Source organism: Astyanax mexicanus, chromosome 14 (genome assembly GCF_023375975.1).
Source record: "Astyanax mexicanus isolate ESR-SI-001 chromosome 14, AstMex3_surface, whole genome shotgun sequence".
Taxonomy (NCBI): domain Eukaryota; kingdom Metazoa; phylum Chordata; class Actinopteri; order Characiformes; family Acestrorhamphidae; genus Astyanax; species Astyanax mexicanus.
The window spans coordinates 43,963,494-43,980,672 of NC_064421.1; the positions used below are offsets into that span (position 1 = coordinate 43,963,494).

General features: G+C 41.2%; 1 protein-coding gene across 1 annotated transcript in view; it reads right to left on the reverse strand.

Annotated features, from left to right (window-relative positions):
- The window catches only part of pacrg (PARK2 co-regulated), an 86,387-nt gene that overhangs the window by 34,190 nt on the left and 35,018 nt on the right, over positions 1-17,179 (reverse strand). Inside the window, exon 3 of the mRNA XM_022672634.2 lies at positions 4,209-4,380. Coding sequence (XP_022528355.2) covers positions 4,209-4,380 — 172 coding nt within the window. The remainder of the gene's footprint in view (positions 1-4,208; positions 4,381-17,179) is intronic.

Sequence of the window (17,179 nt, forward strand, 5' to 3'; positions counted from 1 at the left end):
CTGTTACTGTGAGAGTATGAGTATGGTTACTGTCAGTGTGATGTTATGCCACTGTTACTGTAGTTATTGACACATTACTGTTAGTGTACTGTTACTGTGCGAGTTCTGTTACTATCAAAGTTCTGTTACTCTAATGTAATTGCATTAATACTGTAGCATTTGACACTTTACTGTTACTGTACTGTTACTGTGAGAGTATGGTTACTGTCAATGTGCTGTTACTTTAATGTAATGCCACTGTTACTGTAGTTATTGACACATTACTGTTAGTGTACTGTTACTGTGAGAGTACAGTTACTGTCAATGTTCTGTTACTCTAATGTAATTGCATTGTTACTGTAGCGTTTGACACTTTATTGTTACTGTACTGTTACTGTGCGAGTACTGTTACTATCAATGTTCTGTTACTTTAATGTAATTGCATTGTTACTGTAGCGTTTGACATTTTATTGTTAATGTACTGTCACTGTGAGAGTACTGTAACCGTTCTGGCATAAACAGGTAACGAGGGGGCAGAGTTACAAATGAGACACATGGGAACACAAAAGACTAAGGCAGACACAAGGAAGGAGACACAATGAAAACACAACAGGACCATGTGCTACGGAGCACATGGGGGAAAGCATGAGGAGACCAGAGGAAAACATGGAGAAAGACAAGAGGAGGACATGGAACAGGAGAAGAAATCAGGAGACAGAAAACCTCATTTGATCGTAATGTAGTGTTTTGTAAAGCTCTTTCCAACTGAATAACCACCACTAAGGAAAAGAACATTAGTGTGCAGAAATTGGAGAGGCTTTACAGAGCTGCTGGAACAAAACTAAAGAAAAGTTTTAATTCCCAACTTATTTACAAACTCGTGCACAGCTTTGTGGGTTTGTGTGTGTGTGTGTGTGTGTGTTTGTTAGCGAGTGTGTGATGTGTGTGCAGCCTGTTATTTTGTGCAGCAGAGATAACCCTCCTTGAGCACACCTGTGTGTGTGTGTGTGTGTGTGCGTGTGTATTAGCATTTGCAGTGGGCCCTCCACAGCACTTAGCCTTTCCTGATAAGAGTAATCCGCTGTATATTAAAGCAAAGCACACACACACATGCATGAACACTCACACACACACACACACACACACACACACACACACACACACAGATCCTGAAAATGCTTTCACTCTGTTAGTTTGGTAAATGAATTCCTGAAGCCAGCTGCTACAGAGTCTCTACATATTATTTAATGCTGTTTCACACAGGAACAGTGTGTGTGTGTGTATTTAGCACTACTATGTTCTAGATAACAGTCATAAGAGTCATGCAGTGTCAGAACCCACATAATCAGGTCTATTAGAGATTAGTCAACACCTCCACACAAGGTGATGACAGTGTATGCTAATGGTGTTCATACGCTTCCGTTAGTTTTAAACTAATGTACTATAGTATTTAGTGTATTCAGGGTGAGGGGCTTTAACCATCTCCACACTCTGCACTCTCCCTATCCGCATACTCTGACTGAAATCCTAATTACCAAACACACCAAAGCACTTCCCACTTGAGTGACATTTAGAGCTCCGGAGTGCTCAATAATTCATCTCCATCAGCAGGAGCGACGCAAAATGAGCAAAGAATGATGGGGTGAAAGGGCGAATGTGTGAATTGTGAAGGACTAAAAGAGTGAAGAACTCTTTCTCCATTCATTCCTTCAACATTCCTTCCTTCCCATTGACTCCTCCTCTCTCCCTTCCTTTGCTCTTTCTACCTAAACCTCTTCTCCATTCACACCTTTACTAATTTTTCTTTTTTTGTTGTTGTTTCTCTCTTTTACGTATCACTCTTCACCCATTTTTTGTACTGTCACTTTTTTCCTCTTCATTCATTCTCCATTCTCCACCATTTACTGCTTCACATCTATTTTTTTTTACTACTTCTTTATTCACTTCTCCATTCACTCTTTCACGTTTTATCTTTTAACTCCTTCACTCCTTCTCTCTCAGTGTTACCCCTACACCATTAGTTTGAGTGTAATCCTTTCCCTTGGAACAGAGTTACAAGAAGAAGGGGTGAAATCCTCTCACTAAGAATTGGGACAAACCTTCAATAAATAAATAAGACTGCTTTAGTACCAGGCTACTAGCAGTGGTACGTAGGTAACCCTGCTGGGCAGTGAAGCGCTAAAGTTCAGTAATCTAGCTGCTGGTTAACTAGTTAACTTTAGAGCATCGTATGTCTTCAGAAAGGGGGGAGATGGTGCAGAAATGAATTCATTTTTGTTAATTCCTTAATTCCTCTGTTAACAGGAGCTGAAATTACCTTTGATTAGCTTTTATTTTAGTTTATTTTTCTTTTCCGCCTTAAATGCTATAGCCCCTGCCGTATTTTGCACCACTTAAGGTGGAATGGCAGGGTCAGCTTGTTAGCTAGCTACTGAGACCACCTACCATTGATATTTTTTATGCTTGTTATGAAGAACTATGCATTACACTATGGTAATACAGTGCTAATCGTCACTTTAGCACCGCCATCCTACAGGTGATTTTCATACACTTCGGTTTGAAGTGTGCCTCTAAAAAAACTCTGTATGAAGGGCTAACAAGCTCTCTCCCTTCCCCTAACCCTCCAGGAAGAATCGGGACACCCCTACCCCTTGGTGTGCACATGCAAATCAGATAGGGCAGGGGTACGCGGTAGGGCAAAGGGGTGAAATGGGATTGGGCCCTTGTTTCTTCATTCCTCAGATTTAAGTCTTCAAGTCAAATTCTTTACTCTGCACCTATTTACTTTTTTATCCCTTTAATCTTTTTTCTTAATGTTTTATTCATTGTTTCTTTCTTTCTCTTTTTCACTCTTTTCTCCAGTGGTTCACCTTTCTCTCTTTCTCCTTTCCTCTACTCTCGTGTTTACTTCCTGTTTCACTCCTTATTTGTTTTCCTCTCACTGCTTTTCTTCACTCTTTCACTTTTTCCCTGGCTACACAGTCTGGATTACATTAGTGCTGTTGGGAGATTCCTACTGGTGCTATGATGTAATTGAGTGATGCATGCTGGGTATTGGGAGTTAGAGCTTCTCTCTATGCAGGTCTTTGTTAGATCACTAACAAAGTAGTTTATCTGTACAGACTGAAGTTTACCTGTACAGACTGTAGTTTATCTGTACAGACTGTAGTTTATCTGTACAGACTGAAGTTTACCTGTGCAGACTGTAGTTTATCTGTACAGACTGTAGTTTATCTGTACAGTCTACAGTTTATCTGTACAGACTATAGTTTACCTGTACAGACTGCAGTTTATCTGTACAGACTGTAGTTTATATATAAAGACTATAGTTTATCTGTACAGACTGTAGTTTATCTGTACAGACTATAGTTTATCAATGCAGACTGCAGTTTATCTGTGCAGACTGCAGTTTTCTGTTCAGACTGCAGTTTCTGTGTGCAGATTGTAGTCATTTCAGTACAGACTGTAGTTTATTTGTGTATGCTGTAGTTTATCAGTCAAGCCTGTATCTTGTCTGTGCAGACTGCAGCGTGGAACTGTTCTGTGTTCTGTTCTGAGAGCAGTAATGTGGTTCTCACTGCTCCACTGACCACCAGCTTTACTCTTTAATAAAGACCCAATAAGGAACCGGCCACTTAAAATTCCATTATCACAGCTGTGTGTTTGTGTGTGTGTGTGCGTTCATAAGAAGCAATCTGTACAGCTAGTGCTGTGCAAGGGAAACGGCACCATCCGGAAAAGGATTAGGAATTATTAAAGACCTCAGTGTGCGTGTGTGTGTACGTGTGAATGTGTGTATGTGAATGAAAGAGGGAAAATGGTGTGTGTTTGTGCTAGAGAGGGATAGAGAGTGTATATGTTAGTTTATGGACTTTTTAGTGGTTTTCCAGTGGATTTAAACTGTTGGGTTTTATTGGCTGGTTGTCTGACCAGTGGTATTTGAAGAGTTTTCATTGGTTATTTTCAACCCTGAAGACTTGCTCTACCTGTTTACATGACCTTACATTAATTACCTTTCTAAACTAATAGCTTTTTTAAGAATTTCCAAATTGACCGTTCAACCATTGCTCATCATCTTCAGCATTCACAACACAGATGAAGGGATTGTGATGTATATTGATGTTGAATGGATGTTGTATGGTGATTCTAATCTTCCATCAGATAATATAGTTGTATGGTGGTTATGATATGGTGTTTGTTAGGTGTTTGCTGTGTTCAGGTGTTCTCACTCTTTATGGGGATGATGAGCTGTGGAATGACAGGCAGGATTTTGGTTCCACCGTGTTCCAGCATGTCGTGAACTCCCTGCCGGGCAAAGAACTCGTACGGGTGAACCGTCTCGCACAAACCGTCAAAGAAGAGCGGCAGGTAGTGAAAATAGTCCAGCTTTTCGATCTCCATCTGTTCACACACACACCACACAAACACACAGGCAAAAAAGTGTGTTACTTCTTTTAAACCTGCATTAGAACAAAGATCAATTTGTGCAGAATCGTTTTTTAAAAACTTCTATTTATCTGTAAATAAAAAATAACTAAATGTTGGGGTTCCAGATATGATAACATCATCAAAAAATGTATAAGAGAAAGTCTGATGGTTTAGACATGCAGTTAGCATCATATTTGTTTGTGTACATACACTTTTGCTACTTACCTATTTGCAATAAACACACACACACACACGCAGACACACACACACACTCGCTATTTCACAATCATACACAATTACACTCACATACACTCTACTGACCCATAAGCTTTGAAGTCCTCACCTCATTCCCTCACAATTCCATACACAGTTTCAGCACACACACACACACACACGCACACACCCCTCTCTCCCTCTCTCGCTCTCACACACACAGCTGATTGCTTTGAGCCAATTTGCGCTAACCTTGACCTTTCTGCCTTGGTCAAGATCAACTCGAGCAAAGAGGAGAGAACAAAAGCAAACATACACACACACACACACTTACGCAAACACACACACACACACACTCCAACACACATGGTTATTGTATTAGCACCACTCCACATAATTGAGCTGTAATTAGCTCTCCTGGTTAAATACAGTTTATATAAATACACTCTACAGATCAAAGCTTCGTCATCACCACTCACCACACACATTAATACTCAACATCTGATTAAAAATACCTAAAAATACAAATCACTAAATACTTACAAATACTGATAAACGTATATACAAAACATACAAATACCTAAAATACATATGAATACCTATAAACACTGTCAAATACCTAAAGTATATATAAAAACATACAAATACCAAAATACCTACGAACACTGACAAATACCTAAAGTATACACAAAACATAAAAATACCCACAAATAAAAATAACTACAAACACTGACAAATACTTAAAGTATATACAAAAACATACACATACCTAAATACCTACAAATACCTAAAATACACATGAATACCTAAACACTGACAACTACATAAAGTATATACAAAAACATACAAATACCCAAATGCCTACAAATACCTAAAAATACACATGAATAGCTATAAACATTGTCAAATACCTAAAGTATACACAAAAACATTTAAATACCCAAATACCTACGAACACTGACGAATACCTAAAGTATACACAAAACATACAAATACCCAAATACCTACAAATATAAATAACTACAAAGACTGACAAATATTTAAAGTATATACAAAAACTTACAAATACCTAAATACATATGAATACCTAAACAATGACAACTACCTAAAGTATATACAAAAACATACAAATTCCAAAATACCTACAGATACTAATACCTACAAACACTGACAAATACGTAAAGTATATACAAAAACATACACATACCTAAATACCCACATAAAAATTCATACAAATAACAAAAACCTACAATACCTACAAATACATAAAATATCTAAACATTCCCACCAATATCCACCAGTAGAGAAAAATAAAATAAGCATAATATCTAAAATATTTTAAATACTTCCAAATTCTTAAAATACACCTTAGAGGATCTAAAAAAACATAAATATCTACAAATGCAGAGTAAGAGGGGTTACTGAAGTCAAGAGGAGTTTACTCTGCTCTCTATTACTTTCACTACAGAGAGAGAGAGAGAGAGAGAGAGACGGAGGGTCAGAGGGCCGGGGGGCAGCATTACCGTTTAGGTTGCCAGGAGCGATAAGGTGGTTGCTATGACGACAGCACAGCTTCCGCTGGTAATTGAACAGGAGCTTCAAACACAGTTAGAGAAAGAAAGCTAAACGATGGAGAGACCCGAAACTGAAACGGAGTCAATTACTGCGCACACACACACGAGTACACACACACACAAAAACAAACCTACACACACACACAAAACAACAGTGTAAAGCAACAAGAAATGATTTGTCTGCCAACAAAATAAAAGTCTTTGTTTTGGCAGAACTGAAGCACTGTGGGAATCTACTGTGTTTATCCGTGATTGCCAAAATGTTACATCGACTGGACCTTCTACACCCCCCACTACAACCTCCAATACACCATCTACTACACCCTCTACTACACCCTTTACTACACCCCCAACATTTCTTACTGTAGCCTCTACTATACGCCCTATCACACCCTCCACTACACCTCTACTACGACCTCCAATACTCCATCTACTACACCCTCTTCTATACCCTCTTTCATCCTTTACTACAACCCCAACATTTCTTACTGTAGCCTCTACTATACGCCCTATCACACCCTCCACTACACCTCTACTACGACCTCCAATACTCCATCTACTACACCCTCTTCTATACCCTCTTTCATCCTTTACTACAACCCCAACATTTCTTACTGTAGCCTCTACTATACACCCTATCACACCCTCCACTACACCTCTACTACGACCTCCAATACTCCATCTACTACACCCTCTTCTATACCCTCTTTCATCCTTTACTACACCATCTATATTCCTTACTGCACCCTTTCCTATATCCCCAATACACCATCTACTACATCCTTTACTACACCCCCAACATTTCTTACTGTAGCCTCTATTATATGCCCTATCACACCCTCCACTGCACCTCTACTACGACCTCCAATACTCCATCTACTACACCCTCTTCTATACCCTCTTTCACCATTAACTACAACCTCTACATTCCTTACTGCACCCTCTACTGTATCCCCAATACACCTTCTACTACATCCTCTACTACACCCTTTAATACACCCCCAACATTTCTTACTGTAGCCTCTACTATATGCCCTATCACACCCTTCACTGCACCTCTACTACAACCTCCAATACTCCATCTACTACACCTTCTTCTACACCCTCTTTCACCATTAACTACAACCTCTACATTCCTTACTGCACCCTTTACGATATCCCCAATACACCATCTACTACACCCTTTACTACACACTTTCCTACATCCCCAACATTTCTTCCTGTAGCCTCTACTATACGCCCAATCACACCCTCCACTGCACCTCTTCTACGACCTCCAATACTCCATTCTACTACACCCTACATTCTTTACTGCACCTTTTACTATATCCCCTACTACACCTATTCTACAACCTCCCATATACATTTTACTTCAACCTCCACATTCCTCAATGAACCCCTTCTATTATATCTCCTAATACACTCTCTACCACACCATCCAATACACCCATACTATGCCCTCTAATACACACTCTACCACACCCTCCAATACATTTATACTATGACCTCCAATACACCATCTACCACACCCTCCAATACACCATCTACCACACCCTCCAACAAACCTATACTATGACCTCCAATACATCTAAACTATGACCTCCAATACATCTATACTATGACCTCCAATACACCATCTACCACACCCTCCACTACACCTACAGTACACTACAGACTCCAATACTCTACTATAGCTTCTCCTAGACCCTCTATTACAATCTCTACTACCACCTCTAATACACCTTCAGGACAAAACAGAGAGAAAAAAGGTATAAGAAGGGAAAACAGAAGTGAAGCATTGGAAATACAAACAGTTTTACAGCGCTGGTGTGAAATATGAGTTTTATTATTTCTTTGTGTTGCGGAGACAGCGCAAGTTTGTCATTTGCTGTTTTTCCAACTGTTCACACACACACACACACACACACACACAAACACACACACACACAAACACACACACACGCACACAAACACAGCAGGACAGATGGGTCATGCTGCTTTTTATAGAGTATAAATGTTTGTAGGGCTTTCTGCTGGAATGTTCATAGGAATGCACGTGTTTAATGTAAAAGCGTACATAATGCACACCGAGTGATCGGAGTGATGAACGATGTGTTTAGGAGTATTACTGATTCTCCGTCTCGTTCAATATTCAATAACGCTTTACTACGAACGCAAGCCAAACCCATTAACTCAGATAGTGCTCTAAATCAATTAGTGAGAGAGAGAGAGAGAGAGAGAGAGAGAGAGAGAGAGAGAAAAAAGAGAGAGAGAACGAGAGAGAGAAAGATAGTTCTATACAGTCCTGAGGTCAGAGACAGTGTCTCTGTATTCAGCCATTGGAGAACCCTTAGGACCCCTTAAGGGTCCATAGTGTGGACCCTTCCTTAAATACCATGGTGTGCAGCGGGGTTGCCTGCAGGTATTAGAACATTTAGATTCTCCAGCATCAGACAGCACCATTTCAAAAACTCCCATATTTTTCACACTATAAGGCGCACTATCAATGAACGTCTATTTTCACACATAAGGCTCACTGGATTATAAGGAACATTTTAAAAGACATTACAAGAAACTTCTAATTCAGAAGGTCTTGCTGCTGGGTGGCGGTGGGGGGGTAGCTATCTAAGTTAAGTAAAGATAAGGTAGGTAAACAAAACTGTAATAAAAAGATTTTCTTTTAAAGTCAAATGAGCGCTGGATGTTAATCTACACAGATTTCTCTTCTGAAAACTGTTTATTTGGGTAAGTAAAGTGTTTCCGTTTATTACAGTAAGCTTAGATTTCTGAATTTCTCCAACATTAAGGCAGGAACATTAGCATTAGTGGCTAACTAGCGGTTAGCAGCTAATGCCACCTGACAGTGCTAAACTGAGGAACCCTAAATGCAACGGTAAGCCAGGGCGATATTAGCTAGCTGTTTGTCCCATGTAGCTTGTTTTAACTCGGTAAACGCACAGGCTACAGTCTGATATACGCACCTCTGAACAACGATAAGCTAGCACGGTTAGCGGCTAATGCTAATGCTGCTCCAGCAGTGATAGAAGTTGTTAGAAGCAGGCTAAAGGCCAATACTATTCACTTAAAATAGCTGTTCGTGGCTAATACTAATACTACTCCAACCCTGGTGCTGAAGAACTAAACTGTCGCTTTACTGCTCCTCACATGCTGATTGGTAATATTCATATATAAGACGCACTGGTTTAAAAGGCACACTGGCGATTACTGGGAAAATTAAAGAATTTTAAGTGCACTTTATAGTGCAAAAAATACAATAGTTTGAGTTGTTGTGAGTTCAGGGAGGTCTGTTGTGCTGATGATGGACTGCAGTCTACACACAGCAGATACAGATCAAGAGGAGAAATGCAGAAGAAGCACTATACAGGCACTAATAAAGCTGCAGGACATTACACATGCTCGTCTGATCGCCCTCATTCATTATTGAGCCCCGGCGCAGTGCCCCCGTGTACGCCACTTTATGAGAGTTTAAAATTTAAACACTTGGAAATTGACCAGTAATTTAGACTAAAATATCCACGGAGCAGAGCCCCGACCACACTCAGCACACAGCCCTGAGGAACAGGCTAAAGCTAATGCTAACAACAGCAGCTACACTACATGGACAAAAGTATTGGGACACCGGTTTACTCACTGATTCTTCTACTGTCGGACAGACAGCGTCATCTGTCGGCTAGGAAATCAGTGTAGTGCATGTAGCTTATGCATCAGTGATGGTGTAAGCATATTCGAGGCTAATAGGACTTTCTCAAAACTAAACCACTTTAGAGAACCTTCAGAAGGTTTAGAGTCTGGATGGACTCATGGCTACAGTGCGGGAGTATTTTGGCTTTAAGGCAATTTTGAAAATGTTGTTATCATGACAGACATAAGTGTTTTGCAGTTTACCACAAGCCAACACGTGGAAGAAGTTTCTGTAGTCAGATGACACCAAAGTTGAACTATGTGTGAACCACCATCACACCATAGCACCATCACCATCAATATCAAATATCACCTTCATAAACCATAGCATCATCCACTATCACCAACAACAATTATTTCCATCAACCCTTTATAATCAGCCATAACCACATCACAATTACCATTAATCATCATGAATATCATCAATATCCATCACACTCATTATCATATAACATCCTCATCACTGTCATCAACTATTACAACCCCAACATCCACCATCACCAACCATCTCCATTGCTAACCAACACATCACCATCACGATCACCAGAAACCAGAAACATCAACATATTTAACTATCACAACCATCAGACATCACCATCATGAACATCTCCAAATCACCACTTCAAATCACCAATAATCACCATCAGCTATCATCTTCAGCCACTCAACATCACTATTCATCACATCAGGACCACAATCTACATCCTACCAACATTATCACCACCATCACCAACCATCTCTATTACTAACCAACACATCACCATCACGATCACCAGAAACCTAACATCAACATATTCAACTATCACAACCATCAGACATCACCATCATGAAGATCTCCACATCACCACTTCAAATCACCAATAATCACCATCAGCTATCATCTACATCCACTCAACATCACTATTCATCACATCAGGACCTCAATCTCCATCCTACCAACATTATCACCACCATTACCTCCATGCTAATAGCAACAACATTATCACAACCACCATCACCAACCATTACTATCATCACCACGTCACTATTACTTTGACAATCACCTGTCCTCTCTCTTCTCTTCTGCCACATGAAGTTCGGAATGTTCCTGTCACTCAGATTCCCACTCAGCTATTCAGTCTGAAGCACCAGCAGCACCACAGTGCTACTCTCTCTCTCTCTCTCTCTCTCTCTCTCTCTTTTTAGCTCTCTCTCTCTTACACACTCTTGGGTATTCTGAAGCTTTTATGGCTCTGTTAAAACAAAGTGAGGGCAATTAAAGGTCGGAGCTGAAGAGCGCTCCCTGTGGGACGGACCGTGCATCTGACTTTAACCCACTAGACGTCTGTAATTGATAGGAACGACTGCTGCTCGTGTCTTTAATGACAAAACGTCAGCACTCTTCATCCAGGGTGGAGTGAGTGAGAGAGAGAAAGGAAGAGAGAGGGGGAAAGAGAAAGGAGGAGATAGAGAGTAAAGAGAGAGGGAGAGAAAGAGATACAGAGAGAGGGTGAGAAAGAGAGAGAGAGAGAGAGAGAGAGAGAGAGAGAGAGAGAGAGAGAGAGAGAGAGAGAGTGAATGAGAGTCTACAGGGGCGAGGAGATTAAATGCAGAGGGCAGTAAACAATGGGCAGTGTTAGAGGAGAAGAGTGTTTACTGCTGAGTTAATTAACACACCACTCAGCTGGGGGAGGGGTGAAGGGCAGGGAGGACACCACTGACCCTGCCATCAAACTTTCACTCAACACGCACACACACACACTATCAGCGCCACAGCTGTTGTATGAAGACCCCACATCTAAATCAGGAATTTTAGTAGAAGGAACAGCGGTTACTAACTTAACAATGTTCTCATCTATCTACATCTATCAGTCTGTTCCATCTGTCTGTCCACATCTGTCTGTATGTCTCTTGTCTATCTATCTGGTCCCCTCTGTCTGTGTCTCCATGTTTTCCTGTGCCGGTCTGTCTGTCTGTTCACAACTGTCTGTACCTATTTGTGTGTCTAACTTGTCATTCTGTCACTGTCTCTTTGTCCCAATTTGTCTTTGTGTCCCCTTCTGTCTGTCTGTGTCCATGTCGCCCCCTGTCTGTCTGTCTGTTGACATCTATCTGTCTCTGTCTTTCCGTCTGTGGCTGTCCACCCCTCTGTCTGTCAGTGCCAGTCTGTCTCTTCCTGTCTGTATGTCCCAATCTTTGTTTGTTTGTTTGCCCGTGTGTTTGCGTCTTTGTCCCCATTTGCCTGTCTGTGTCCCTGTCTGCCCTGTCTGCCCTGTCTGTCTGTCAGTACTAGTCTGTCTGTCTGTGTGTATCTGTCTGACTGTACCCATCTCTCTGGCAGTGCCTATCAGTCTGCCTGCCTGGCTATCTGCCTGCGTTCATCTGTCTGTCTGTGTTTGAACTGTCTGCCTGTCTGTGTCTCTTACTGCCCCGTCTGTCTGTCAGTACCAGTCTATCTCTCTCTGTCCCTTTCTGACTGTACTCATCTCTCTGCCAGTGCTCTGCCATCTGTCTGCCTGTCTGGCTGTCTGTGTCCATCTGTCTGTCTGTGTCTGTATATTTGTCTGTGTCTTGAACTGTCTGCCTGCCTGTTTCCATCATTAGATAAAAGAACAGAAGAATTAGAACAGAATTCACGTCTCCAAAAAACAAAACAAAGTAGAAATAAAACTGACACAGCACATTACCAGCAGTGTGTGTGAGTGCGAGGGTTGGAGGTGAGACTGTACTGGTCTGCACTGAACAGAGATAAAAGAAACAGGGCACAGCCTGAGGCACAGCCTGCAGTGCACACACACACACACACACACACACAGGGAAACTACTCACAAACCTTTTTTTTTCTCTGTTTGTGAAGGAAAGGCTGTCTTGAATTTTGTCGATTCACACATTTTACAGTTAAGTGTGTTCTAGCACTGGCATAACACACACAAACACACACACACACACACACACACGTTTGAGCTAGAGTGTTTTAAATACAGTGACCAGTAAGTAAAAACACAAAGTAGGATGGTTCTATACTCAGTACACATATTTTGAAAGTTGGCAATACTTTGCAAAGTAACATACAAGTATTTACACAAACAGGTAGATAGCAAACAGGTGAAACCAATCTAGTACTCAGGTGATGATGAACATAAGAACTATTCACAATTGGTTAGGGACGAACATGTGACAGAGCCCTCTGTGAGGGGTGGGTTATGGGAAATGTAGTCATTGGAATCAACACAGGTAGGAGCGAGGCCAGAAAATACGACACCAATAAAGTAGCCAGAGATTAACTACAAATTTGGATGATTATAATACAAGGGCCAGTGTTGAATCACATGGCAGGATGTTTCTAATAAAGTGGCCAGTAAACGGAGGCACAATCTAGGTTTGTGTGTGTGTGTGTGTGTGTGTGTGTGTTGAGATTGAGTGTATGCAGGCTGCAGCCCCTCAGTGAAAGGTTATCCTTGTTATCCAGATTAAGGCTCTGAATGCCCTGTCATGGGCACAATCGATGGGCCACTCTTGGCCATGGCTTATTGATCTGTCTCATCAACGGGTCATCACACAGTACACACACTCACACACACAATCAGCTGTCCAGTCTTTACACTGCACACACTCTGCACACTCTCTGCATAGTACAGGTGTAAATGAATGAAAGAATCAGCTATTGCTTACAAAAGTGTGCAAACACAAAGCTGGTTTAGTTTGTGTAGAGAAGTACAGGGGTTGGACAATGAAACAAGAAATGTGAGCAAAAAACAAAGTCAGGATTTTCATGGGCCCTTCTCAGGTCCACTTTTCCCCCTACTACCACGCCCATGGGTACACAATCTGGACTGATATGTGTTTTTAATATTTCTACTGTCCAACAAAAAGAAAGCTTCTATTACCCAGTAATATATAAATACAGACACAAGTTGAACATTTTATCACAGTATTGTGATATCATCATAATCGTGGGATGCTCTGTAATTCCCACCCATAACAGACACTGTCGCTCCCAGAGAGCTGGTCCAGTATAAACTCAGCAGAATGGACATGCAGCCCACCCACCACTGCGGGGGTGGAGTGTCCTCTACAGAGGTCAGATACAGTTCCAGTCTGGCCTTTAGCTTCTACACACTGCCAACAAGCCCTGAATCCAGTCCAAGAGGTCTCTGCAGCGTTCCGCTAAACAGTGGAACAAGAGGAGAGTGGTACTGCTGACCGCCCTGATCCGGTCCACCGACTTCTCTGAGCTCAGACTTAGAACAAAGGAGAGTTCACACTTTCTTTAGTGCTCATCTTCAGAAGAACTCAAAACACTGTTAGAACCCAAACCATCAGGCAATCCTCTAACTAAGATAAGATGCCCATGTTTATATTGCACATTTATATAAAAAAATGATTCCCTCTATCAGACTCATCACAACAACTGAGACAGACAATTGTCAGAGAATCAGTTGTGTGTGTGGGTGGTGGTGGTGGTGGTGGGGGGGGGGGGGTGTTGTCTGTGCTTTCTTTTTCACACATCATCTCTTTCTCTTCACACCTTCTCTTTAGCTCAGTCACAGTACACACACACACACACACACACACACACACACACACACGCACTGCCCACAGTGAAACACTTCACAAGTGTTAAAATCATTAGTGCTAAATTGTTTACTAATTGATCTTATTATTATGTAATTAACAGATTTTTAACTTTGACGCGAACTTCTTCAACGCATGTCGCCGTGCCGGATCTCTTGGCTCGCCGCGTGTGGGCGTGTCCGTGACGTTTTTGAATGCAAATGAAGCAACAGATGTAGTCAATCATAAGTTTAAGATTTTACATTTTTAGTAAACCTCACTGGGATCTATAGCTCTATAAATCCATAATCCGCCATTTTTAGCTTCTCTTCTGTGTTTGAATGGCGCCTGCTCTGTGTGTGGCGTGGCAGCCTGCTGTTCCCCGATTGGCTGGACGCAGCACGGCGGTCGGATTCATTTGAATAAAGTTGAGATCTGCTCAACTTTCGTGCCGGAAGGTGGGGCTGCGCTTAACGCAATGCAACCCAGCATGCACCACGGCATGCACCAAGTGAATGGGATGCGTTGGGGCTTAAGTGCCAGTGGACGCGCACCATGACTCTTACAGGTCCCCCATTGGTAATGTAATAAAACTATACTGGTTGAATATGTGTTCACTGGTCTAACTCAGGAGTTACAGGAGTTACAAAGCAGGTATGTTCACACTGTTCATGCATTACTTAAGTGGGTTAGGTGGAATGGGAGGGGCTTAACTGCATTAGTTTGACTTGGAGGGGATAAACTACTGTATGTTGAATTGGTGGGGCTAAACTGTCGTATAGGCTAAAGAAGTGTGACTAAACTGATGTAGGATGAATAAGTGTGGCGTAACTGCTGTGGGCTGAATGGGCGGGGCTAAACTGCTGTAGGATTAATGGGTGGAGTCAAATTACTGTAGCCTGATTGGATGGAACTAAACTACTGTATGTTGAATTGGTGGGGCTAAACTGCTATAGCCTAAAGAGGTGCTACTAAACTGATGTAGGCTGAACAGGTGGAGCTAAACTGCACTAGGCTAAAGAGGTGGGGCTATACTGCTGTAGGCTAATTGGATGGAGCTTAATTGGTGTAGGCTAAATGGGTGGGGCTTAACTGCAGTAGGTTCACTGGAAGGGGATAAAGTATTGTATGTTGAATTGGTGGGGCTAAACTGTTGAAGGCTGAATGGGTGGGGCTAAACTGATGTAGACTAAAGAGGTGTGACTAAACTGCTTTGGGCTGAATGGGTGGGGCTAAACTGCTGTAGGCTGAATGGGTGGAGCTAAACTGCTGTAGGCTAAACAGTTGAAGTCCAACTGCTTGTAGCCTGATTGAAAGAAACTAAACTGTTGTAGACTGAACAGGTGGAGCTAAAGTGCACTAGGCTAAAGAGGTGGGGGTAAACTTCTGTAAAATGATTGGGTGGAGCTAAATTACTGAATGCTAGATTGTTGAGACAGAACTGCTTTGAATAAATAGGTAAAAACAGATTAATGTGACGTGACAAAAGTTTTAAATTGATAGGGGTCAATTCAGTTGGCCCATAACAAAAAGAACAAAAAGTGTTTACTCTCTTTTGGCTTTTAGTCAGTTTTTCAGACATTCAAACAGTGTGTGTGTGTGTTAGAAGTATGAATGGAGGTTCAATAAATAAATAAATGCTGATTTTGCAGGAGAAGGAAAACACACCATCTCAGCGGTTTCTGGACAGTGCCTACCTCCAGCTAGTGACAAACACACACTCACACACACCCAGCACACACCCAGGTTGTGGAGTGTAATGTGTGTGCAGGTTTAGCAGTGCTGTGGGGTCACAGCCTTATTGAGCTCACGACTTCATCCATAATTCACTGCTTTAATATACAACCTCACACACACACAGACACACACACACACACACACTGACATTTTCTATCTCTCCAACAGACACACGGTCATTCTCCTCCTCCCAGTTTAAGCTGCTTTATTGACGTGATAAATAACGTCACCCTACCAAAGCTTGGCTTACAAAACCATTAATATTCAAGAAGAAAATTCTTACTAGAGCAATACAACTGTAAAACTGTAAAACATAAAACCTGTAGAAAACTGTTAAATTTGTAAAGCGCAAAACTTTAGAACTGTCAAATCGTAAAAATGTAAAACATAAAACCTGTTAACCTGTAAACAATTGAATAACGCAAGTCTGTAAAACCCGAAAACCAGGAAACCATAAAGCAGTAAACCTGAAAAATGTAAACCAGTAAAATTGTGAATCTGTAAAGAGGAAAACTTATAAAGACATACAATTACTAAAACATAAAAACGTTAATGCTGTTATATTGTAAAAATGTAAATCTGTGAAACTGTGAAACCTAAAGCTGTTTGAATTAAAATATTGAAGAACAATTGAGAGGATCTAATTTTTAAAGAAGGAGCTCCCTAAGAACCCCAGGAAAAACACTTAACCAAGATTCAATACTCAAAAACAGAACCTCTCTAAAAGCATGAAGTCATGAAGAAGAACCGCTGAGAAAAAAGTTTGTTCCCTGCTGGAACCAAATGATAGTAGATTCTTCAGTGTAAATCAAACAGCCATTTGAGCAACTTCCTCTGTTGATGATGTATTGTGTAACATAACCTCAGTTCCACTAAAACTGGAGCAAACATGGGAAGGTTTGGTGAAAAGCACCAAGGTTCTTCCTAGTCTTCCTAAGAACCAGAGGAAGAACCAATAAAAGGAACTAAGACTCAAAGAGAGGAATTTTCTACGAACCTGTGTAAGAACCACT